The sequence below is a fragment of the Betta splendens genome, chromosome 11, assembly GCF_900634795.4.
Source record: "Betta splendens chromosome 11, fBetSpl5.4, whole genome shotgun sequence".
Lineage (NCBI taxonomy): Eukaryota > Metazoa > Chordata > Actinopteri > Anabantiformes > Osphronemidae > Betta > Betta splendens.
Genome location: NC_040891.2, coordinates 14,054,632 through 14,080,898, shown reverse-complemented (window position 1 = coordinate 14,080,898; position 26,267 = coordinate 14,054,632). Strand labels below are relative to the sequence as shown.

General features: G+C 40.9%; 2 protein-coding genes and 2 long non-coding RNA genes across 13 annotated transcripts; 3 read left to right on the top strand and 1 right to left on the bottom strand.

Annotated features, from left to right (window-relative positions):
- The first annotated feature begins 961 nt into the window (after window positions 1-961).
- Window positions 962-3,413, top strand: LOC114865614 (CD209 antigen-like protein C). Of its 2 annotated transcripts, XM_055513025.1 has the most exons (9): window positions 962-1,134; window positions 1,257-1,296; window positions 1,766-1,822; window positions 1,944-2,051; window positions 2,151-2,228; window positions 2,394-2,465; window positions 2,636-2,787; window positions 2,861-2,985; window positions 3,072-3,413. In XM_055513025.1, the coding sequence occupies exons 2-9, from the start codon at window positions 1,281-1,283 to the stop codon at window positions 3,238-3,240; spliced, it is 777 nt and encodes a 258-aa protein (XP_055369000.1). In that variant the 5' UTR covers window positions 962-1,134; window positions 1,257-1,280; the 3' UTR covers window positions 3,241-3,413. The 2 variants fall into 2 exon arrangements, with proteins under 2 accessions (XP_055369000.1, XP_055369001.1); XM_055513026.1 differs by lacking the exon at window positions 1,944-2,051 and having other exon boundaries at window positions 966-1,134.
- Window positions 3,414-7,132: 3,719 nt separating this feature from the next.
- Window positions 7,133-25,473, top strand: LOC114865613 (CD209 antigen-like protein C). Of its 9 annotated transcripts, none has more exons than XM_055513019.1 (9): window positions 7,133-7,273; window positions 7,573-7,632; window positions 7,922-7,954; window positions 8,184-8,270; window positions 8,546-8,608; window positions 9,185-9,295; window positions 9,653-9,804; window positions 18,499-18,623; window positions 18,710-19,069. In XM_055513019.1, the coding sequence occupies exons 1-9, from the start codon at window positions 7,213-7,215 to the stop codon at window positions 18,882-18,884; spliced, it is 867 nt and encodes a 288-aa protein (XP_055368994.1). In that variant the 5' UTR covers window positions 7,133-7,212; the 3' UTR covers window positions 18,885-19,069. The 9 variants fall into 9 exon arrangements, with proteins under 9 accessions (XP_055368994.1, XP_029022714.1, XP_029022713.1 ...); XM_029166881.3 differs by lacking the exons at window positions 18,499-18,623; window positions 18,710-19,069 and adding exons at window positions 9,884-10,005; window positions 10,091-10,396; XM_029166880.3 differs by lacking the exons at window positions 18,499-18,623; window positions 18,710-19,069 and adding exons at window positions 9,881-10,005; window positions 10,091-10,396.
- On the bottom strand, window positions 15,061-20,556 carry LOC129604877 (uncharacterized). Its single transcript, XR_008696182.1, has 2 exons — window positions 20,203-20,556; window positions 15,061-17,422 (listed from the first exon to the last, which is right to left on the bottom strand). It is a non-coding gene; the product is annotated as an uncharacterized LOC129604877 (long non-coding RNA).
- LOC129604878 (uncharacterized) lies at window positions 23,359-24,510 on the top strand. The gene is made up of 3 exons (XR_008696183.1): window positions 23,359-23,510; window positions 23,764-23,820; window positions 24,334-24,510. It is a non-coding gene; the product is annotated as an uncharacterized LOC129604878 (long non-coding RNA).
- Window positions 25,474-26,267: the final 794 nt, after the last annotated feature.

Here is a 26,267-nt window from a genome sequence, read left to right as displayed (position 1 = left end):
GACACAGCAGCAGCACGAGAAAGAAAAAAACATGTAAAAATGAGTTTATTAGTTTATCGAGCTATGCTCCCAAACAGGCTGTAGTTGAGTTATGATCTTTCTGTTTCAATAATTCAGGCTGTTTATTGGCAATTAGCATTAGCAGCTAATCAAGTTGCGTATTATATAAATCAAAAAATTAAATGTGAAAATGCCAGTTAGACGCACCAAGACCTTGCTGTTGAAGTGTACTCAGAAGTCGAATGTGAGGCTGTTGAAGTTTAACCACTTCAACAGCCTCACATTGGACTTCTGAGTCCGATTTTGGATCAAACATATGGTTGAACTCCACTACAAGGACGAGGTAGCCAGTTTCGCTGTTACAGTGGCTTCAGTGACTGTGACTTTTGATCCCTGCGGCGGATCACGGCTATGCGCTATGTGGCGATCAACTTCGCTTGCGACACACACCTAAAACAGAGCATTGTGGACGAGAGCTTAAAACACATGTTTTCAGACGATCTACAGAGCTTTTTGGCATGAAAAGTTACAGACACCTTATTGAGAAATCAAGGTCCAATTCTTTGGCATTATTCAGCGTGGAAGAAAGCGTGTGCATGGACCTTTAAAAAACAGCAAAGTCTCGGTCAATGAGAAAATGACTGACAGAATGAAGTAACCTGAGCTCCTTTATTAAACCATGTTCAACCTCAACTAGAAACAAATGTGACCCAATGAACCAACTGTCACAATCCATCATCCAGGATGGCGGAGTGAGGCTGTGGAAGTCCATTTGGGCCAAGTAAGAGCCAGGGAAACCAAAATAACATAAAAATAGTCTTGTTTAATCAAAACTTGAACACCAAAAAACTCCTTCACAGAAATAAACCAAGATGAACTAGGAGGACAAAAACTCTCAATAAACCGAACAATGAATAAACAAAGCAAACTAGGAAAAACTAGCAAAATGAGAGCTAACGACATGGCCTGAACAAAACGACCAGAGTAGAAAACATCTGTGTAACTGTAAAACTCTTTGGGGAAGTAGAGTCTCCTCCCATTTTAGGAAGTTAACTGTTTCAAACTATTCATGTGTCTGAGTCTGACGATCCAAGTTAGAGTCGCTGATGCACAAACTGTCAAAACAAATTAAAGGTGAGTCTTAAATAATTACATCTTAAATATTTAAAATATTGGTGAAATTTAAGTCTGGCTCATGGTGTGAAAATAATTAAAAACATTATTTTTGTGTTTTCTCATCAACACTTCCAACACAGTCAGGATCCTGAGGACTGAGCACAATGAGCCACAGTGAAGGTAACAAACACTGACATAAAGCAAGAAAGAGAAACACACTCATTAGGTTTAGCGATGGATTAAGGATAAAACCTACTTTACTGACGGAGGATTGTGTTCTGCTTTGGATCCATACCCTCACTGGAGAATCAACAGGCAACCACATATGGGGGGCTGAAGGACACAAGCTGAAAACTAGATGTGTTGCTTATTTCAGTTTTTAAAACCAGGCTGCAGAATTTAGCTTGAAACTGTAATTTATGTCATTTATATCTTCATGAAGATATAATGAGAAGATCAGTTACTGTGGAAGTGATTAAAAAGGAACCGATGATGAGGAAGGTTTAATTGACATGTTGCTCTAATGAAGCAGCTCAGTTACAATGTGTCAGAATGTGTCAAAAGAGAAAACAGGAACATTATAGCGTTAAAATAATGAGATCTAGTTTTATAGCAGCAGCAGAGATGAATTAAGTCTCTTGTTCCACAGATATTTATGAAAACCAAAGAGTGACAGACAAGAGGATGACTGACAGCCAGAGAACAGGTGAGTGAAAAACCTGCAGCAACAGTGGATTTGATGCAGACGCGTCATTTGTGAGGAGGCTGCGTTTCTTTAGAGCCATCGTTCATGTCATTGTGTCCACTCTCCTCCATGTGTCCAACAGGTGAACGAGCAGAGTCCAACACGGGGTCAAAGGTCAGATCAGAGAGAGTGGCCCTGCTGCTTCTCAGTGCTCTGCTGGCAGCTGCTGCCGTTGTTATTTACCGTCTCTGTGAGTTTGTTCTTAGTCAAGTTGTTCACTTTAGTTTCTGACTTTTATTACACTTCATTCACTCATTGACCTTTAACCACTGTTTGATTTTTTAATCAGCTTTTGCACATTTTCAAACCAATAAAAATCTGCAAATATTGAAGGATGAAAATGAAGCATTGAGGGAAAATCTGACAGGTAAAGTGACAAAATTATGAGCTTTTAGTCTCACGCTGTTCAGAAAACAGCAATGATTCAGTCACTCATTCGTTTCGTAGCAGCTCATGTTCTACAGTAACTAGTGTCAGAGGATTAAAGCTGATGAACGTCTGAACAAATCTGTCTTTTCCTGTCTCATCACAGAGAAACTGTCTGAATTAAGCTCCTGCACCTCAGAACAGCTGATCAGACCCAAACCTGCTGAAGCCAAAACCAGTGAGTTATAGAAACTAAATGATGGAAGAGTCATGAGTCACAGTGATGTTAGTGTTTAACTGTTACAGTAGTGGAGGCTGATTGAAAAACTAGGAAGGAGAAAACTTTCAGTTTCCAAGATAAATATTATCAATTACTAACCTGAAACATTTCTTTTCATGTGTTCAAAGCTGGACTATGTCCAACGTGTGAACTAGACTGGGATCAACATGGAGGAAGCTGTTTTTATTTCTCCTCCAATAAACTGACCTGGAACCAGAGCAGAAGTGACTGTAAAGGTCGAGGAGCAGATCTGGTCCAGATAAACAGTAAAGAGGAGCAGGTAGAAACACTGCAGCAGCTTTATCTCTGAACACTTTATCACAGACTAAACTTCACCATCTCTTCATGGTCAGAGGTTCCTGGAAAACAAAGTGGGAGAAAAAATGACTTCTTATAATGACATGTTCTGGATCGGACTGACAGACTCAAAGGAAGAAGGCAGATGGTTGTGGGTGGACGACTCACCTCTGAACACAAGGTTGGAATGATGGGTTTTTATTGTTAATTCTTTAAACCAAGGTATAAATTTCCCTTAAGCTGTTTTTAATCTTCAACATTTCTCAGTTTGTCCTTTTGGTGCAAAGCTGAACCAGACAACTGGACTGAAGAAAATCCTGCTGGAGAGGACTGTGCTAGGATGGGATTGATAAACCAAGAATACCCGTGTTGGTGGGATAGATCCTGTGATTTACCTCAAAGAAGCATCTGTGAGAAAGCAGCTAAAACTGGATGACTCATCTGTGTTTGAATCCAGTCAAAGACCAGTCCTCAGGTCAAAACAAACAAAGTGTGAAGTTTGATCGTTAGATATTTTACATTTTTAACACGTCTTCAGGCAGATCTCTGCTCTAAATCATTTTAAAATTGAAGTGATTAAAAGTGCTTTGATCTTATTAAAACATCATAAATCTGTGTCTGGATCTCATTTACTATTTATTTCTCATTATTAAAATCTAGTTCTGTACACTGACTCCAGACCAGCACTAAACCTTTATCTACAAACTAAACAGTCATCTTTCACATCCTGTTCGCTCAGAAAGGAGATCGAGTGTTTGACCGTCAGCAGTCTTCCAGCAAACAGCAGCAGCCTCTACAACTAGGCTTTAATACGTTGTTTGGGATGTAACTATTACATGAAGCTCCCTGTTTTAGCAACATCTCATTTCAGTCACTGTGAAAAAACAATGCGTTGGTAGAAATGCATTAAAAGCAAAGACACTGACGTGGAGGAAGATGAGCTCATCGTTGCGTCTGACAGGAAGGACTGCACATCAGTCTGCTGCATCACCAGTTCTCCTTTAGATCCTCCGCTGATCACAGCAAGAAAATGCCTGAAGCCGATGTCGTTTACTCTGATGTCAGGTTCACAGCATTGGAGGGAAACAGGTGAGACTAAACCTGTCACTGACAAATAAAATGACCTGCATGTGTTTGAACAGTGAACTGATCTAAAGTCTTAATCTTAACATGTGTTTCCTCAGCTCATAGACTTTGAACTTGACGAGTGCTCAGTAAACAACTGAGGAACTTTCAGCATCAGTCTGTTGTGTGTTGCAGATGAAACCACCTGCTCTGAAGTGAAGCTCTCAGGAGCTGAGGCGGTGGAGCTGGCAGGTGGATGCATTCAGTGTTTGATTCTGCAACGCTCACATTGTGGAATATTTGTCTGTTCAGTTGTCGTCCTACAACTATAACCTTCAGACACCACTTGGTTGAGACGCGATGCACATGTGTGACTGGAAATACGTGTAGTCACAATATGTTAAATATAGAGAATGTAACATTCATTTAACTAAAGTTCATGTTCTTTGACATAAAAAGTCTAAATGTGTCCACATTCATGGGTGACGTGTGGAATAAAACACTTCAGCTCCTGAAACTTGAGTTGTTTGAAGTGTAAAAGGCTGAAGGACGTAAGAGCAACAGATCCACTCATCAGTTCTGTTCTGAGTGTTTCATCTCACAGTGAGCTGAGACCAGTGAGGAGCAACAACACACCTGTATGAGCTGATCCTCACGTCTGTATCTGTGACCCGTTCAACAGTTTACCACCCAGAGGCGGAGGTTGGAGGTCAAAGGTCACAGAGAGACAGCGGCTGCTGCTGCTCTGTGGTGTCCTGGCGGCGGCTGTCGTTGGTCTTTGTGTCCTCAGTGAGTTTATAAGTTTAAAAACTATGACATCATCTTCACTCTGACCTGATCTCTAACTGTTATTGTTGTTGTCACGGCGCTCTAGGAAGCGGACCCTCATGCACAGCGGAGACAAGGCTCGGTGACAAAAGGGTTTAATAGTTCTCGTGGTCAGGCAGGCAAAGGTCGATACACAGAGGAAGCAGTTACGGTACAGGCAAGGATCTGGCAATCGGTGGTAAAAGAAGAGGCTCGGGTCGAATACACAGCAATACAGAAACTCCAGCAACGGTACAGACGAGGGCAAGGCAAAAGACACGGTCAAGACGGCAGACAGAAACTGGTGCACGATAACTTATAGGCAGGACGCTGGAGAGTTGTCACAGGTGGATGAACAAACAATCTGGCAACTGGGCAAGGCTAGAGCTGGTGCTTAAATATACTGTGCTGATTACTAATTGCATGCAGGTGTGGGTAATGACCGGTAATGGCAGGGAACAGCTGTGGAGTGACTTAGCAGGAAGTAAAGCCGAAACAGAAACAGAAACCGGGAGTGCTACCAAAATAAAACCGGAAATGGAAACTGGAACCAAAATAAAACAAGGAACAGAGCCAGAGACTGTGACAGTTGTTTATTACTTTATCTTTTCAAATCAGCTTTAGATAATATTAAAACAAAAAACAATCTTCAAACTCTGAAAGATGAACGTGATGCAATGAGGAAAAATCTCACTAGTAAAAAGAAAGCACATCACAGCTGATCAGACCTACATGTAATTTCCTTTAACATTTCCATTACTGTGTAGAACCACTGCAGCAGCTTCATCTAATCACATCTGAACACTTTATCACACACAAAACTTCACCATCTATTTCTGGTCAGTGGTTCCATGAATACAGAGTTAGAAGAAGAATTAATGATGTACATGTTCTGGATCGGACTGACAGACTCAAAGGAAGCAGGCAGATGGTTGTAGGTGGACGACTCACCTCTGAACAATGTTGGACTGATGGGTTTTTATTGTTCACTTTTAACATCAAGGTATAAATTTGTCTGAAGTTGTTTTTAATCTTCAACATTTCTCAGTTTGTTGTTTTGGCACAGCACTGAAAGAGACAGCTTGGAGAAGATCCTGCTGGACAGAGCTGTGTGAGGATGGGAATGATGAGGAATTATAAGTGTTGGTCTGATGAATCCTGTGAAGCAACTCAAAAAAGCATTTGTGAGGAAGCAGCTAGAGCTGAATGATAAAGAGTCACATGTGTCTGAATCCAGTTAATTTCAAATTCAGGTCAAAAGGAGCAGTGTTACAACTGTAAAATAAAAATATAATAAGACCTTATTGATACATGTGTGAAAAATTGCTCCTTTTTTCTGCAAACCAAAGGAAAAAAGTCTTCCTGTCAGAATGAGGAGCAGAGTTTCTGTAGGTAAAGATAGCAGGAATTTTGTCTCCAAACATCTCAAAAACATCTACTGTTAATGAATTCATAATATGCTTTAATTCATAGTTATGATAAGAAGTAAAACATATTCACCTTCTTTTAATAAAACATCCTGTGAAACCTTTTGCAGCCAAAGTTTGGCAGCGTTTCCACATCTTTCCACACGGTTGGAGTTTTCAAAACCACGTATCAGTTCTGGTGACATGATTGTTTACTGTTTGTTCTGAATTTGTCAGCTGTTCTTTCTGGAGCTCGAAGCAGCCGGACAACTATGCAGGAACTCATGCAGAGGGAGAGGACTGTGTGAGGATGGGGCTTAAAGGAGGAGCCAAAGACCTGAGGTGTTGGTTTGACAGAGTCTGCAGTGACCCTCAGAAACACATATGTGAGAAAGCAGCAGCACCTGGACGTCGTCCTAACGCTCATCACTGAGACGTCCTCAGGTCACGATGGAGACGCTGAGCAGCGCGTCTGTTAGTGAATAACAGCGTGGAACGACCTCCCTGAGGCCTCCACAATCTCCTGCTCTCAACTTGGTGCATGTTCTGTTCAAATAAGCTGCAAAGTCACATCTTTAAAGTCTGGCTTCACTTAACTTTTTAATTATTAAAGCTGTACATTAGTATTTTAGATCACAGCGTGTGTCTGTTCTTCAGGTTTCCATCATGGAAGCTTTGAACACAGACAAACTCAAATAAGTACGATTTAACAGGTTTGATTGAGTTGATATACGAAATGTGACCACTGTTCATCATGATGTAAAAATATTCATTCTCATTTATTGAGTCTATTATTTCTGTCTCCTTTCATAATTATATAAAATGTACTAAAGTGATTGTGTTATTACAGCTTCATTGTGAGGCTTCGCTGCTTTGTCTCTTCTTACAGTCAAACAGAAACTGAACACAATTACTTGTAATTAATGACTGATCACTCCCAAAACGTGCAAATTACATGTTATTCAGAAAAAAATTAACTTATTGATGCATCAGTAGAAATGTTAAAACTTCAAAGAAATAAATGAGGAAGACCAGTTTATGAAGTGCTTCCTCATCGCTGTGTTACAGGAAGTCACAGTCTGTAGTCTGGTTCTAGTTCTATCAAACGCTTCAGTGATCACAGCAGCAAAATGCCTGAAGCCGAGGTCGTTTACGCTGATGTCAAGTTCACAGCATCAAAGGAAAACAAAGGTGAGACTGAACCTGTTGTTGACTGTATATGTTCGTAGTCTTCATATGTTCATGATGAAGGACGATCATACGATGCGTCGCGTTTTACAGTAAATCACAATATTTCATTAGTAATAAAACAAGCTGTCAGACAGATTCTCCAGAGTTTCATTTATAGTTTAGTATCGTTTTAACATAAACACTATGTTGTTGTTAGTGCATTTGACTGTTTTCTGACTAATAAACATTTGTTCACACATAAAGATTTACCTTTAGGCTCCGTGAGCAGATTTTACCAGCTGTTTGGTTTTGTGTTGCAGAAAAGTGTTCTTCACCTGAAACCACTTACGATGAAGTTAAGATCATGAAACCTCCTTCAGGTTGGAGAAACACACAGACAGAGAAGAAGTGAATTAACAGTTAAAAAACTAAGCATTAAATAAATGTTAGATGCTGAAAATCTTCATTTATCAGTTTCCTTGAAAGATATTTGTCAGACTATGTATTGACTAAATGACCTCGGAGCAACAAATTCAAGAGCTTCAGGTCTTTAATGTTCAAAACAACACATCAACAGAACAACATACTACTGCACGACTGAACCTGTACGACTGAAGTCATTCACACGTGAGATCCTTTACCATCGTCTCGTGTTTGCTTTTGTTGCAGAGGCTCCTTCAGCAGCTGAAACCAATGGATCTGGTGAGAAATGAAGGCTTTTACTCTGATGTTCTCTGATTCTCCAGTTGTGGGAAACTCAGCCACTGCTTTACTGTACAGAGACAATAGGAAGGAAGTAATAGAAATGCAGAACTTTAGTTTTACTGTCACAACAGTCTCAGGTTTCCTAACTGTTAGAACTGCAACATTTTTACCAAAGCTGAATACAAATACAGACATTGTCTGTTCGTGTTCTTACTAACCTCTGCAGGTGGGAGGTCAAAGGTCACAGAGAGAGCGCTGCTGCTGGTGCTCTGTGCTCTGCTGCTTGCTGCTGCCGTTGGTCTCTGTCTTGTCTGTGAGTCCAAGGGATTTTGATTTTGGATTTTGTGTTTTAAAACAAAAAATGATGACATTGGATTTATAGAATAAAGCAAACAGATCCAATTATTCATTTTTTCTCACTGTGTAGATTTTATATATGAAAAATATATTATTGAGCACTGTAAGAAGAACTTACAAATATTAAATAAATGTTATCAGCAAACCAAATTTGATTCACTGGTGAAATCAAACCCAGTGCAATTCTAGTTGATTTTCATTTCATTTATTCTATGTTTGTTCATTTTTTAGCTGTTCATAATTTACAAACCAGGAAGGAACTTGATGAAATTCAAGCGAAGGTGAAAAGTTTTGGTGAGGCTCTGGATTTTAATTTATGCATTGACTATATCCAACATGTGAAAGTGTCACATGCACAGCTGGAGAATAACAGGTGAGTAAAAGGTTGGTTTAATCTCAAAGACAGGTCCAAGGTTCAGGCAACGGTCGGTACACAGGTGAGACACAGGCGGCAGTACAAAGATATGGCAGACAGCGCTGATGAGCAGGTTTCACAGGGACAGGCAGGCGACAAGGTCACGGACGGAACCGGATCAAACGCAACAATGCTGTGGAATAAGAACGCTGGAAAGAGGTAGTTACACGCAACAATCTGGCAATGAGTCAGGTGCGTACTGGAGCTTAAGCAACAGAGATAATGACTGATAACAGCTGTAAACAGCTGGTGAGAACACATGGCCAAAAATGACAAGTGGAACTAACAAGACTGAACACAAACCGGAAGTGGTATCAAAGTAAAACAGGAAATGTTGAAGCAAACGGTGCACGAATCTGGTTTTGTGACAGAAAGATGCTGATCTATTTACAGTCATAGCTCATTAGGGAACATGTCATAACCAGACGGTTGCTTAGTCAAAGTGTTTATTACAGAGAACTGCACTGTTGTCAACTCGTCCGTCCTGGTGAGGCCCACGTGTCTGAATGAGAGTCAACTCCAAACCTGCATGAATGAAAACGAAGCACTGAGGAAAAACCTAACAGGTGAACGATCAGGATGTGAAGTGATTTAGTGTTAATGTGTGACAATATTTTTTTACAGTTTTATATTTAATCTCTGTTTAGTTTATTTTAATGAAGCAACAAACATTGTGTGTTTCAAATAGTGAAGTGTTGTTTGCGAACGAGCCGTCTCTCAGAGCCGATGCTTTGTAGCGTAGTTCTATTTAACAGAGTTGTGCTGAATCTTTGAAAAGGACCGGACTTCCCGTCACTAGTTTCAAACAAATGATTAGAGCTGATGAATCTTTGTACAAGCTTTTGATTCCTGTCTCATAACAGAGAAATGTTTACTCATCTGACTGGAAAGGAACTGAAGCATTTCCTTTACTGTGTTCAAAGCTGCACAATGTCCAACATGTGAAACAGAGTGGGATCAACATGGAGGAAGCTGTTATTATTTCTCCTCCAATAAACTGACCTGGGACCAGAGCAGAAGTGACTGTAAAGGTCAAGGAGCAGATCTGGTCCAGATAAACAGTAAAGAGGAGCAGGTAGAAACACTGCAGCAGCTTCATCACATCTGAACACTTTATCACACACTAAACTTCACCATCTCTTCCTGATCAGAAGTTCCTGGAAAACAAAGTGGGAGGAAAAATGAATGATGATGAGGACAGGTTCTGGATCGGACTGACAGACTCAGAGGAAGAAGGCAGTTGGTTGTGGGTGGACGACTCACCTCTGAGCCCAAGGTTGAACTGATGTGCAAACATTCTTTTTCTATTTTCAACATTAACAATGTAACTGACATGAATGTTTATGTTCACCATTTCCCAGTTTGTCTTTTTGGAAAAGCGGTGAACCAGACAACTGGACCAGAGAAAATCCTGCTGGAGAGGACTGTGCAAGGATGGGACTGAAAGGAACTACAGACCTGTCGTCTTGGTTTGATAAATCATGTAATGCAACTCAAAGAAGCATCTGTGAGAAAGCAGCTAAAACTGCACGATAAACGACTCACTGGTCTGAATCCAGTTAAAATCGAATCTTCGGGTCAGAAGGAGCAACGTTACTGTAGCTAAGATAAATTACAAATATAATGAATATTAAGATGTTGTTCTTTTAAATAAAAGCATTTATGAAAACTAAGCTGCACAGTCATCTGTAAACAGGAGAAAAGTTTAACTGGTAGAAACAGGACGTTTCCCACATGAAGCCTGTTTGTTTCTGACTCTGTATGTGGCATCTTTTGCATCTCAGAGGTTCAGAGGTTGGACAATCCTTCAAACAAACAAACCTCTGAGTGGTGTCACACAAATGATATGTAGCTCGTTTGTTTATTTCTGCCTTTTCATCTACATCATCGTGCCCCAATTTAGCAGGATCGAGGGTTTGAGTGACAGTTATATTGTTGTGGCGACCTGCTGTTGACACAGTCTACACGCTGCTCTGGCTAGCGCTCCGTCCTATTAGCAGGGGCGCTGATAGCAGTTGTGGGTCCTATGAAAAAAATTGAGGTTGGACTCTAATTTATGAATTGGATTTACTGCTGCTGTTCATCCTAGCATGTTGGTGCAATTGTTTAGTGTGAGTTGCTGGTAGTAACAAGGTTGTGAGTTTAAATCACAAAATTTAAAGTCAAAATCACATTAATTTAACGTGTAATAGGGAAAAACATACGCTCTTAAATTTAGAGTGTGATTCCTTTCAGGTGAGGCAGAAAAGTGTTAAAAGATTGATTCTGTACACGTGTCAGAGTGAGAGCTCCGCATTCGGATCTTGGGAAGTAGTTGGAGTCAAATAGCGCATCTTGGACGTATTTTCCCGTTTGTGAGTTCGCTTCAGCAGTAAGAAGGAGAAACAGTAGCTCCTCATGTTCTACATCTTGGAATATAATGCAAGTAACTAATGCCTTGTGTGCACATAGCAGCACATACAACAAAACGTCTGAGAGCCAGGACGCTCTCAGGGCTGTTTTAACACCACTGTGTGGACGGAGCTCTGCGACACACACGCGGAGGACATTAATGCCACCACAGCCTGTATTACAGATGAACGTTCCCTCCAGGCGGGTTCGGTGCTTGGCCAACAACAAGCCGTGGGTCACCCCTGATACTAAAGCTCTGCTAAAGGAGAAGAGAGCGTGTAGATCATGGGACAGGGAGGAGGAGGAGGATGAGGAGGACGTGTGAGGGGAAGGTCGGCCACAGACAGCTCACTGCTCTGGAGCCGCTTCAGTAGCACACTGATGCACTCGCTGAAACCAGCACTGGTACCAAAACTCACCCACTGCATCCGTGTTTATGTAGAACCACGAGACGCATCCAACCATGGCGGTGTCATCTGAGAACCTCTGGAGGTGACAGTGGTTGGAGTTGTACTGGAAGTCCGACGTGTACAGTGTGAACAGAAGGGGAGAGCACCATCTCCGCCTCCATCTCTTCCTCACTGCTGCGTCTCAGAGCGGAGCTGCTCTCACCACTGTCTTTACACCTTTCCTTTGAGTCTTGCTGACACTCTTCTGTCACACAACGCTCCTCACACTTTCCTCCACCTGCTCCAACCGTCTGCACTCTTCTCTACACCTCTTTTTCACACTCGCCATCACACTGAACTGTTAAACTCCTTCACCTCAGCCCCTGTAGCCTCACTGTTCTACCTCTCATTCAGACACATGTATTCTGTCTTACTACCACTTTCATGCCTCTTTTTCCAGCAAACCTCCACCTCCAGCTGTTCCTCCACCTGCTCTCTACTCACTGCAGATCAAAGCACAGCAAAAAGAAGGGACTCAAAGCTGGTCCTTGGTGTCGTCCCACCTCCACCTTGAACTCCTCAGTCTGACCTACAGCACGTCTCACCACCGTCATACTCCTCTCATACATGTCCTGGACGACTCTCACGTACTTCTCTGCCGCTCCAGTCAACCTCATCCAGTCCCACAGCTCCTCCCTCCACCCTGTCATCACCTCCTCTACATCCACAGACACAATGCAGCTCCTTCTGACCATCTCTGTACTTGTCCACCAACATTCTCAGAGCAGACATGGCATCAGTGGAGCTCTTACAGGGCATGAAACCACACTGCTGCTCACAAACCTCCACCTTCTTCCTGAGCCTGGCTTCCACTGCTCTTCCCCACAGCTTCATTGTGCGGCTCAGCTTTATTCCTCTGTAGTTGCTGCAGTTCTGTGTCGTCCTTGTTCTTAAAGATCGGCACCACAACGCTTCTCATCCATTCCTCAGGCATCTTCTCGCTCTCTAGAATCCTGTTGAACAAACTGGTTAGAAACTCCACAGCGGTTTCTTCTAGACGCTTCCACAGGTTGGTCATCAGGACCAACAGCCTCTCCACTGCTCTCTGTTCCTCTCACCAACATGCCCATTGAAGTCTGCTCCAGCCACCACCCCCTCTCCTCTGGGGATTCTCTCTGTGACCTCATCAAACCCACTCCAGAGTCCTCCTTCTCTTCTAACTCACAGCCAACTTACCCACTGACTACATTCACCGTCGCCCCTTCGATTTCCAGCTTTACGCTCATCACCCTGTCTGAGACTCTTTTCACCTCTAGAACATTGTTCACAAACCCCCATCAGCATCACTCCTACCCTGTTTCTCTTCCGATCCACACCGTGGTAGAACAGTTTGTATCCTGACTTTAGCAGAAAACCACCATCTGTTCCTATTTAGTGATTCTGTGAGTACAGAGTCAGAGGAAAAATAATAAGTGATGAGGACAAGTTCTGGATTGGACTGACTCTGAACACAAGGTTGTACTGATGGGTTGTAATGGCTCATTATCAACATCACGGTATAAATTTGTTTGAAGTAGTTTTTAATCTTCAACATTGGTCAGTTTGTCTTTTCAAGCAGAGTACAAGAATGAACCAGACAACTGGACTGGAGAAAATCCTGCTGGAGAGAACTGTGCCGACAGACAGGAATGATGAGGAGTTATAGATCTGAGGAGATGGTTTGATGAATCCTGTGAAACAACTTAAAGAAGAATATGTGAAATGCAGCTAAAACTGGACGATAAAGACTCAAATGTGTCTGAATCCGGTTAAAACCAAATCTTCATCTCAACCAACATAGGTCTGTCGTTTAAAACGCACGAACGGCATTGAATGAAGTAACGAATGTCCCAACAAACTTTCCGTAGTTATAGGCACGCATGCGCATTGCACAGGATGCCGCTTTCAAATCTTTCCCAGTAATTACGCAATGCCGTTCGTGCCGTTTTAAACGACTTACGAGTTATGTTGGTTTAAATTAACAGTATTATGTATCGTTGAAAACACACAATATTACGTTGATTCAACATAACTGCCTTGGTTTTCCTCACTAAAATTAACCTTTCTTCGCAGTTTTAACGTAATACAACAGTGTAAAGCTAACAAAACCCAAATTTCATTTCTTTAGAGTTTGTGCACTTTAAAAGCAAATATTTATCATTTTGCATGTGCTGTATTTTTTTTTTTTATCAACTAATAAATTTTTGTTGGTAGGGTTTTTTTATTTTGCATTTGCCTTCTGGATGATTCAGAGGGATTTAACAATTGTAGTAAATGTCTGATTGAAGCACTTTATCGAGTCAGGTAAGGTGGTTGTAAAGAGTTGTGTATATATATTTAACATCCTGAACCAGTACTAGTGCGTTGGTACAGTGGTTAGTGTTGCGCTGTTGATTAAGAGATTGCGAGTTTGAATCCGTAGAGAGATTTGTTTCGTAAAGGGTAAAGGGTATTCGCACTGGTGATTAGTTACAATGAGAACCCTAAAAAAATGTGTTAGGTTAAGTACACTGAACATAGTATAGGATCATGTTGCCTCAATGTATTAGTAACATGTGGTAGCATTTACTTAATAATGTTAAGTTCAAATAGCTTAAGAGCATTTGTTGGATTTATTTGTCCATTTTTATTTCTATTTAAGCAACTGCGTTGTGTGGGACCGGTTTACTTAACCCAGTTAAGTAAATCCAACAACTCATTTCTTTGAGTGCAGTTGCAGCAGGTATGAAACCTGAACAGGATGTGAAGCTGGAGAAACAGAGAAACGTGGAGCAGGGTTTGAAGCAGGACATGGAGTCCGATGGAGTCCATAGAATCCGATGGAGAACATGACAGAGTCTGTGAAGTTACAGCAGGAGTGTGGATATGGCAGAACCACATGCACAGCTCAGAGGCAGTCAGATGATGGAGAAGCAGATTATGGGCTACCAGGCCCATAATCAGTGGTTTTAATAAAGAAAGACGCAGGAAAATACAACGAAGGGCACAACGAATACTCAGAAACACAAAACTAACACACACAGAAGAACAGATAACAAGTAAAAACTAGTGATGGGCTTGTGTCAAAAAAACACAACACAGCGGTGTGCCGATGTTTGATTAGTTTGGCAAAAATCATGTAATCAGTGACGTCCAAAGCGCCAGCCATCACATTCATACGTCACCGCTTCAAAGTTCACATCTTTATGAGGAGCAGAGGTGTTGGCAGGATTTGTGGTGTGTTTAGGTGGAGATGTTGTTTAATTGAAAGTAACATGAGACACATGGAGCCTGCGAGGAAGAGAGAACATTGTGTCGAATTGAAGTGATTTCAGCCTCAAAAGCATTTTTATAGCCCAGTTTAGAAGCAATTTTACCTCCAGTTCAAATCAATGAAAGAAGGGAGATCTGTTTTACATATAAGTTACGAGACCGATAAATTAACTTTATTGATCCCACAGCACCTCATAGCACAAGCATAATTCTTTCAGTGGACTGTTGTTCTCTCATATCACATATCACATACTGTAACAGGACGTTAACACAGTAACGTTTATTTAATTAATCACAAAAGTGTATTTTTCTCAAAGCATCACAATTCTATCAAACTAAAACGGTCAAATGGTATTAATAAGAAGGCCTCAACTTGAGTTTGAAACCATAAAGGAGCGGTTCATTACAGTAACTTCAAGCTGCAATTCATGTTTTAACCACTAGAGGTCACTAAAGACACTGTTGAAAAACTTCGAGTAATGATGCCTGTTTTTGTTACAAGCTTCGTTTGGCCATCACTACTGCAGAGCAGGAAGCCTAAACAATAAATAATCTTGCTACAGGTAACAAACACAAAACACACATGGACCAAACCATCCTCGACACCAGACAGGACACCCAGCAAATAACTGGCTCAAATGAACATAGCATCACCAACGAACAAACAAGATCTGTACAAAAAACTAGAACTTAAATAATAACTAAAACAGGTGAACTCAATCAAATTAACTACAGGAAATGACAACAAAACAAGTGGACACTAAACAAAACCAAACCAGACTGCCCCCTGGTGGCACGGATGCAGATTTACTACAACGTTACTGTAGATGAAGTAGAAATAGAATAGGATTTTTATCTCCAAGCATCTTTAAAATTAAACAAATTTACTTAGTGACTCAATGATCTGCTTTAAATCTACTACTTTTTTTAATTCTACTAATAATCATCTATACACGTCCTGTAAAACCTTCATCGGCCAAAGTGTTGAAGCGTTTCCACATCTGTACATTTAAAACTGTTGAGTTTGAACATAAATAAAAAGACTTAATGATAAATATCTGTGACCTTGCTGTTAAATGTTTGTTACAAATGCACAGTTTAAACCTGTGTTTTAATATTAAAGCTTTAAAAGCAGCTGTTTCCTGTGTGAGTCTGACAGGAAGGGTTGTTCTATGAACTCACTCAAACTGATGGTGACGCAGTTCACTTCACTTACGAGTGTTGATGCTTCAGTGTTGAAACGCAGCAGCAGCAGAGACTGAAGGTGAGTCTAACAACACGTCACACTAACAGATGATTGATGACTGACTGCTGTGACAACAAATACTATGATTTACACACAAAGCTTCCATCCATTAAAACTGGAGTCTGGATCCTGAAGACTGAGAGCGATGAGCCGAGTACAAACCTACAAAGAAGGTAAAGAAACTAATGAGGTGGAAAAATAAGAGGAACCGTTAGAGACAAAACCATCAGATTAAAATGAGATTAGCCTCAAAATCAAGTCATTGACTGAAGGTTTTTATGGAGGAAAAGTTAAAAGGCTCATGATCACACGACAGATAAAGGAGAGATGAGACAACGTCATTCAATGATTTCATGATTTGTAGAAAAATAAATTCTGAGGTTAATTATCTTTGGAGTAAAACCACTACAAGATGATTTTTTGCCTAAACTAAGAAGGTGTAAAACAATCGGCAGCCAAATAAACATGTAGCTGACGATTAATACAGAAGTAACTGTGTCTAATAATGAAGTCGTATTTTTTGCGCATCTCAAACAGATCTTACTTCCTTCTTGTTTGCTGGTTTGTAAATTTAAATGTGTGAAGTTCATTTTGTAATAATTTAGACAAACAAGATTCTGACATTGAGAGAAGAATGAGGAGGAAGAAGAGCTGATGAGGAAGGTTTGTTTGACACGTTGGCTAGAAGTTTTAGTAAAACCAAGAACTCAGTGAACAATTAACAAGGATGTAGATCAGGAAGTGCTCTCAGTCACAAGATGTGTCACAGTCTGGACTCATGTGTTGGTCAGGTCTAGCCTGAGTTTCACATACAGTCACATGACTCATGCAGCTGCAATAAATTGACAAGCTGTCTTGTACCTGTATTTAGTCTCCAATACTCACCTCATTCCTTTCAGATTGTCACGTGTTATCACCACTTTCCAGCGTTTGTCCTAAAACAAACCTGTTGCCGAATCTTGAACCGAACCCTGTCTGTACCGTCGCCCCATCTGATCACCTGTGTATCTGACTACCGTACCTGCATTTCTGGACTTGTGATTAAAGCCTGTAATCGTATCTACCTGTCTCAAGTGCCATGCATGTGGGTCCGCCATATTAAGCCGCCTGACAAGATGTAGAAATTAAATATGAGCACTTGCTAATAAAGAAGAACTGAGAGAGTGTTGGTATTATTAGTTTCTTGTACCAGTCACCAATAGAAACCACAGGTCCACAAACACCACAGGAGGTTCTGCATCCGTCAGTCAGACACAGACCACGAGGCCCAGAATCCAGAAACAGCTGGCAGAGAATCAAAGCAGAGGGTTGGTGGGTCGTCATGTAGGAGGAGACGTCAGAGGCCTCAGTAGGAGGAGACACCAGGTGAAATTAGTCTGAGGAGATGGAGGAAGAAAAGGCTCTGCAACATCAAACCTGGTGAAGAACAGAAAACAAAGAGACGCTGAGGTTCATGTCATCGTGTCCACTCTCCTCCATGTGTCCAACAGGTGAAGCTGCTGCCTCCCAACAAGCAGAGTCCAACACGGGGTCAAAGGTCAGATCAGAGAGAGTGGCCCTGCTGCTTCTCAGTGCTCTGCTGGCAGCTGCTGCCGTTGTTATTTACCGTCTCTGTGAGTTTGTTCTTAGTCAAGTTGTTCACTTTAGTTTCTGACTTTTATTACACTTCATTCACTCATTGACCTTTAACCACTGTTTGATTTCTTAAGCAGCTTTTGCACATTTTCAAACCAATAAAAATCTGCAAATGTTGAAGGATGAAAATGAAGCAATGAGGAAAAATCTGACAATGTTGAAGGATGAAAATGAAGCAATGAGGAAAAATCTGACAGGTAAAGTGACAAAATGTTGAGTTTTTAGTCTCACACTGTTCAGAAAACAGTGATGATTCAGTCACTCATTCATTTAGTAGCAGCTCATGTTCTACAGTAACCAGAGTCAGAGGATTAAAGCTGATGAACGTCTGAACAAATCTGTCTTTTCCTGTCTCATCACAGAGAAACTGTCTGAATTAAGCTCCTGCACCTCAGAACAGCTGATCAGACCCAAACCTGCTGAAGCCAAAACCAGTGAGTTCTAGAAACTAAATGATGGAGGAGTCATGAGTCACAGTGATGTTAGTGTTTAACTGTTACAGTAGTGGAGGCTGATTGAAAAACTAGGAAGGAGAAAACTTTCAGTTTCCAAGATAAATATTATCAATTACTTGCCTGAAACATTTCTTTTCATGTGTTAAAAGCATGTGAACCAGACTGGGATCAACATGGAGGAAGCTGTTATTATTTTTCCACCAATTATTTGACCTGGAACCAGAGCAGAAGTGTCTGTAAAGGTCGAGGAGCAGATCTGGTCCAGATAAACAGTGAAGAGGAGCAGGTAGAAACACTGCAGCAGCTTCATCACATCTGAACACTTTATCACACACTAAACTTCACCATCTCTTCCTGGTCAGAGGTTCCTGGACGACAAAGTGGGAAGAAAAATGACTTATTTTGATGACAAGTTCTGGATCGGACTGACAGATTCAAAGGAAGAAGGCAGATGGTTGTGGGTCGACGACTCACCTCTGAACACAAGGTTGGATTGATGGGTTTTTATTGTTCATTTTTAGCATCAAGGTATAAATTTGTCTGAAGTTGTTTTCAATCTTCAACATTTCTCAGTTTGTCTTTTTGGTACAAAACTGAACCAGACAACTGGACTGAACACAATGCTGATGGAGAGGACTGTGCTAATATGGGAGTACAAGGAGGAGCTACAGACCTGAAGTGGTGGTTCGATAGATCCTGTCGTTCAAGTAAAAGATACATCTGTGAGAAAGCAGCTAAAACTGGATGACTCGTGTTTGAATCCAGTCAAAGACCAGTCCTCAGGTCAAAACAAATAAAGTGTGAAGTTTGATCTTTAGATATTTTACATTTTTAACACATCTTCAGGCAGATCTCTGCTCTAAATCAGTTTAAAATTGAAATTTTTCCTTTTTTTTCATTAAAACCTCATAATAAACCTGTATTTGCATCTCATTTACTATTTATTTCTCATATTTTTAACATGTAGTTCTGTACACTGACTCCAGACCAGTGATCTAACATTCCATTATTGGTTCATCAGCTCTTTCTCCTCCAAAAGCCTAAAACCAGCTCTATCCTCCTGAGAACCAGCCTATACATTTGTGTCCTCTCTGGTGAACATTGGTTTTTGATCCATAACCCTTGACTCATTTGAGCTTCCCTACTAAGTCATGGTGTGCTCTATAGAGGACATCCTGGCCTTTCCAATGATATCTCATGTGTTTGGGTGGGATGAGGGGAACTTTGTTTTTATGCTGAGACAAAATAGAGGCATCAGCAAAATGCATCAGTTGGGAAAAAAGTCAAATATTGTTAAGGTCTTGTTATTTTACTATAATAATCCTATATTTCCTTGATAATGAACATGTCAGGAATTATAAACTGGAGTCAAAGGTCAGTTAAACGTTTTGCTGAGAAAATTAATTCATGAATTTATGAATATCAACTGTAATGGACATGATAACAATTTGCTTGTTTTTATTCAATTCAAGTCATAAAACACATTTTATTGTGGGATAATAACCATAAAACTCTTCAATTTTACACTGTAGCAGCAGGCAGAACTGAGGCAGAAATAATTATGTACCAAATTGTTGAGGAAGTTTTCAGATCTGAAATAGTCAGATGAGGAAATTTAGATTTCTGCTGCTGGAGAAGACAGAAAAAGCTCAGAGGATCAGGCAGGAGGCTCGTCATATGAGAAAACAGACAGGAATGAACAGGAAAACTGTCTTCTTATGAGAGATCAATAGATAAATAGATTGACATTTACAAAAGATACTGTATTTTGATATCCAAGCATCATTGTAATTTTACAGTTGTCAGAGAACGGCAGAGAAAGGACCCAAATGCGCAGTGCACACGCAGCAGACGGGAGGTACGATTAAAGTAATATTCAATGACGGAATCCAGGTCACAAACGGTCCAAGTCATACACAAGCAGGCACAGGTTAGCAGCACACAAGGCATAAGCGTCCGGTAACAGGCGTGGGTCAATAACAGAACGGGCTCAGATCTTAGAAACAGAATCGGCAGGCTTAGACAGGTCCAGAAACAGGCAGAGTTCAGCAACGGAGTAAACTTACAAAACTGGTCAGGATCAGGCGAGAAGCAATGGTCAGAAAAACCGTTACTGTGTCGACAACAGGATACGATGAACTGGAGAATTGCTGGAACAATGAATCAACGATCTGGCGACGTGCTGGTGTGAGAAGTGGTGCTTAAATGCAAGGTGAATGATTACTGATGAAGTGCAGGTGTGTAAAATGACCGGGTGAAGCCGGAACAGCTGTGACGTGACGTAAACCGGAAGTGAAGCTAGAACAGAAACAGAAACCGGGAGACTACCAAAATAAAACAGGAAATGGAAACCCAAAACATGAAGATATGGCTGATGAGTCAAGTCATGACAAGTCCTTTCGAAATGAAACCGAAAACAGAACCAGAACCTGACAACAGTGTCCATTACACTGGACTGTATGCTGTAAAATCTAAAATAAATATATTTTTATAAATTTCTAAATTGTAAGTGACCCTATATCGCCTGCTTTCAAATTCAATATTATATTCAATTCCAACTTTGTTTTATTTACTCCTAAGCACTCTATCATCCTTCCTATCCTATACTTTGGTCAATAGACTATTACCTGTTTGTTCCGCTCCACATTCACACTCTGTCTCATGCTTTTTAAGTATCTTCTTTGTGCTATTAAGATCTTTACGCCCAAACCTCATTCTGCTCATCAGATCATCCCTCCTCCTATTCCCACTGCATCCTATTAGTGTTCCCACTTACCTTTGTATGTTGTATGTAGTATGTTCTTCCTTTACTCTCTCTATCCCATTCTTCCTGCTCTTTATTTAACTATACTCTTTATTTCTCCTTTACTATACTTTATTTCAGGATGCATTTTCTTTTCCCGCTGCTTTCTTGGCCTGTTTGTATTTCTGCTGGTTCATTTCCCTCTATTCCTATAAGTGCTGGTATCCATACACACTGCACTACCACCCCTGTCCTCCTTATTCAATGCACTGTGTTTAAGATTCCACCACCACATCTTGTCTAGCTTCTGATTCCATTTGTTTAATACTTATCAATGAGCTACTTGACTCTGCTCTAATGCCCTCCTCTCTTTTCCTTCCAGCAGACTCAGATACACCTGTTTATCTTCTATCACCCATGGTGGAACTACTGACAGTGGCACCGTTGGGCTCACCTCCTTGTTTCCTACTTCCATTTTCAATATTTCTCCTATTATCCACCCAAAACTCCTGCTTTTCCCCATTCTGGTCTCCTGACATTGTCTCAACACTGCCTTTGTTGGATGACTTTACATGTGTCCTTTTAAATTGGCCCAGTAATTAATTGCCAAGTGCCGTCTCCTCTCTCCTAATGGCATTTCATTCATTTCCACCTGTAATGCTGATACTGCTGTGGTCTTAACCGCTCAACAGCATAACCTTAGAGCCTGATATTGAATTCTACCCAGTTCCAGTTTTATCCAGTAAAGTTATACTACCTGACTCATATATAATGCTTCCATAATCCAGCACCGATCCAATCAATCCATTCTACATTATCCTCATAACATTCCTGTCGGCCCCCACCTACGTCCTCTCAGATATCTCATTATATTAACACCTTTGTACTTTTTCCTACAATTTCCTTTACAGCTCCACCCATGTCAGGTTCTGATTCATCCATATCCCTAGATACTTAAAAACTTTTACCTGTTCCAATGTCTCCCCATATGTCTTGAGATTGACCTGATTACTTCTTCTTTTCCCTACAGAAAATCTGAAACTCCATTTCAGTGCCCATTTCTCCTCCTCATTTATTGCCTCTTGCAGCTTCCTGTTCATGTACTCCTCATTCTCCCTCTCCTCCACGTCACCCCATCATCTGCAAATAACACCAGCCACACCGATTTGTCTACTTTCTCAACTATATTATTTTCCATGATTGAATAGAGTCCTGGGCTGATGATACTCCCGTGTGGTGTCCCATTATCTACTGAACATCCCTCACTCATTTCTCTCCCTACCTTTACCAATATTTACCAATTTGTTATAAGGTCCTTGATCCACCTGTGCACCCTGCCTCGTAACCCACACTGATATACTTTAATCATCAGCCCCTCCCTCCACAGTCTATCATATGCTTTCTTTATGTCAACAAATACTGCTACTACCGATTCTCTATTGCTTTGTGGTCTCCTGGTTTCATGTTCTAGGCAAACTCCTGAATCTAAAGTACTTCCACCTGTTCTAAACCCACTATGATCATTTTTATTTGTTCCCTTACTTTCTGAATTATTCGCTCATTAACAGCAGCAGCTTCTACAGCTAGGCCTAATTAGAAGGGGCGTGTCTCTGTTTTAATTGACAGCTCTGTCTACCAATGGGTGGGTTCAGGCGTTTACATGGTGGTTCGCAAATGTACAAAATGTTTAATTTGGTTTAAAATGTCAAATTAAAGTAAAGCTCTGTCACAAACGGTGTGTGAACGAGGATGGCGGACCCACAAGCACAGCTTCAGGAGACTCGTGGATGCAGATAAAAGAGTTTTAATGTTTTCTCAGGTCAAATACAGGCGAGGGTCAAGAACCAAAGAGGCAGATTAGCGAAGGTACAAAAACGGCAGGCAGGAGATCACACAACTATATGTTCAGGCTACGGTACCGACAGGGAGAATCCAGGAGACGAAACGATCAATCAGGCACAACGGTAACAGGTAGGCGAACAAACAGAATGCTGGAACGGTACAAAGTCAACGATCTGGCAGGGAACAACGGTAAGTGCTGGTGATTATATTCTGAACTAATGACTGTACAGAAAACAGCTGGCGGATCACGTGACTGGTAACATAAAGCGGGGAACGGCATGGCTGAACAGAAACCGGAAATAACTTCAAAATAAAACAGGAAATGTAACACAAAACCCAGACTATTTCAAACTCCAATGTCCCACGTTTCCTAAACTCAGCATCTAATATACAATTACTGTCAGAACGTCAAAGGCGGCGGACCCACATGCACGGCACAGACAGACCGATATATGATAAATGAGAGTTTATTCCAGATTACAGGGTCCAGATCAGGCAGGGTCATACACGGGAAGTCAATACGTGAAATAAAATTACTTTGTTTAGGACGTAACTATTACATGAAGCTCCCCGTTTTAGCAACAAATCATTTCAGTCACTGTGAAAAAGTGAAGAGAAAACGACGTGGAGGAAGATGAGCTCATCATTGTGTCTGACAGGAAGGACTGCACATCAGTCTGCTGCATCACCAGTTCTCCTTTAGATCCTCCGCTGATCACAGCAAGAAAATGCCTGAAGCCGATGTCGTTTACTCTGATGTCAGGTTCACAGCATTGGAGGGAAACAGAGGTGAGACTAAACCTGTCACTGACTGTAGGCAGACAAATAATGGCAATGGTTCTCCTATTTGTAAATGTGTGAGATTATGTGTGTTGTTGTTTCAACTTATTTCACATGTTTGAAAGAATAAATAATAATAATAATAAAACAGATCCAAAGTCTTAATCTTAACATGTGTTTCCTCAGCTCATAGACTTTGAACTTGACGAGTGCTCAGTAAACAAGTGAGGAACTTTCAGCATCAGTCTGTTGTGTGTTGCAGATGAAACCACCTGCTCTGAAGTGAAGCTCTCAGGAGCTGAGGCGGTGGAGCTGGCAGGTGGATGCATTCAGTGTTTGATTCTGCAACGCTCACATTGTGGAATATTTGTCTATTCAGTTGTCGTTCTACAGCTATAACCTTCAGACACCAATTAGTTTGAGACGCGATGCACATGTGTGACTGGAAATATGTGTGGTCGCAAGGTGTTAAATATAGAGAATGTGCCACATGTGGTCAGACCTGTGACTTAAACACGCTGCAGTCACGTCTATATGACAATGACATCCTGGATGTTTATCTCCAGACACTGAACTGAGGTCAGAAGAGGAAGTGACAAACACACAACCAACTATACAAGACATTCATTTAGCTGAAGTTAATGTTCTCTGATCTAGAAAGTATAAATGTGTCCACATTCATGGGTGACGTGTGGAATAAAACACTTCAGCTCCTGAAACTCATCAGTTCTGTTCTGAGTGTTTCATCTCACAGTGAGCTGAGACCAGTGAGGAGCAACAACACACCTGTATGAGCTGATCCTCACGTCTGTATCTGTGACCTGTTCAACAGTTTACCACCCACAGGCGTCAGGTTGGAGGTCAAAGGTCACAGAGAGACGGCGGCTGCTGCTGCTCTGTGTTCTCCTGGCGGCTGTGTGCTAGTGTTTAACTGTTACAGTAGTGGAGGCTGATTGAAAAACTAGGAAGGAGAAAACTTTCGGGTTTCCAAAATAAATACTAACAATTACTAACCTGAAACATTTCTTTTCATGTGTTCAAAGCTGGACTATGTCGAACGTGTGAACTAGACTGGGATCAACATGGAGGAAGCTGTTATTATTTCTCCTCCTATAAACTGACCTGGGACCAGAGCAGAAGTGTCTGTAAAGGTCGAGGAGCAGATCTGGTCCAGATAAACAGTGAAGAGGAGCAGGTAGAAACACTGCAGCAGCTTCATCTCATCTGAACACTTTATCACACACTAAACTTCACCATCTCTTCCTGGTCAGAGGTTCCTGGACGACAAAGTGGGAGGAAAAATGAATGGTTTTGACGACTTGTTCTGGATCGGACTGACAGACTCAGAGGAAGAAGGCAGATGGTTGTGGGTGGACGACTCACCTCTGAACACAAGGTTGGACTGAAGGGTTTTAACAGTTCGTTTATATTATTATTTTATATATTATTTTATTATTATTATTATACCTTGATGTTGAGATCATAGATTTCTCTGAAGTTATTTTTAATTTTTTCTCAGTTTGTCTTTTTGGTACAAATGTGAACCAGACAACTGGACTGGAGATAATGCTGCTGGAGAGCACTGTGTGAGGATGGGAGTAAAAGGAGGAGCTACAGACCTGAAGTGTTGGTTTGACAGATCCTGTGATTCACATGAAAGAAGCATCTGTGAGAAAGCAGCTGAAACTGAACGACTCATCTGTGTCTGAATCCAGTTTAAACCCAATTTAAAATGTGCGCACACATGTTTTAATAACTTAATACTTTAATAACAAACCAATGTGAGTTTGATCACGTTGGAACTAAATGTATAAATATTGATGTATTTATTTTATAAATGTGCTGTTCTCTTCTCAGTTATCACTATTTGTCACCTGGAGGCTTCAAGTTTGTGTTTAGTAACTGAACTATAACACTTTGAAATGTACTTTGTTTTGAATAAAATGAATTGAAGTAGGATGTATGATGTGTTCAAGGCTCGGTTTACAGCAGAACACAGGGATCTGCTGTGAAGTGATCCAGACTTTAGGGTTTCAACTCCTGCTTCGTGCTCATCACTCACCCGATGTCTGGTCCAAAGCTCTTCTCTGTCGGCACTGCACCTCTCGGACGCGTCCGTACCAGCATGGCCTCCATGACTCTCCCATCCAGGGGGGCGGAGGAGAACCACTAAAACAGGTGAACTCAATTAAATTAACTACAGGAAATGACTGACACCACAACAAAACAAGAGGACACTAAACAAAACCAAACCAGACTGCCCCCTGGTGGCACGGATGCACAGTAACTACAACGTTACTGTAGATGAAGTAGAAATAGAACAGGATTTTTATCTCCAAACATCTTTAAAATTAAACAAATTTACTTAGTGACTCAATGATCTGCTTTTAATCTACTACTTTTTTTAATTCTACTAATAATCATCTATACACGTCCTGTAAAACCTTCATCAGCCAAAGTGTGGAAGCGTTTCCACATCTGTACATTTAAAACTGTTGAGTTTGAACATAAATTAAAAGATTTTATGAAAAATATTTGTGACCTTGCTGTTAAATGTTTGTTACAGATGCACAGTTTAAACCTGTGTTTTAATATTAAAGCTTTAAAAGCATCTGTTTCCTGTGTGAGTCTGACAGGAAGGGTTGTTCTATGAACTCACTCAAACTGATGGTGACGCAGTTCACTTCACTTACGAGTGTTGATGCTTCAGTGTTGAAACGCAGCAGCAGCAGAGACTGAAGGTGAGTCTAACAACACGTCACACTA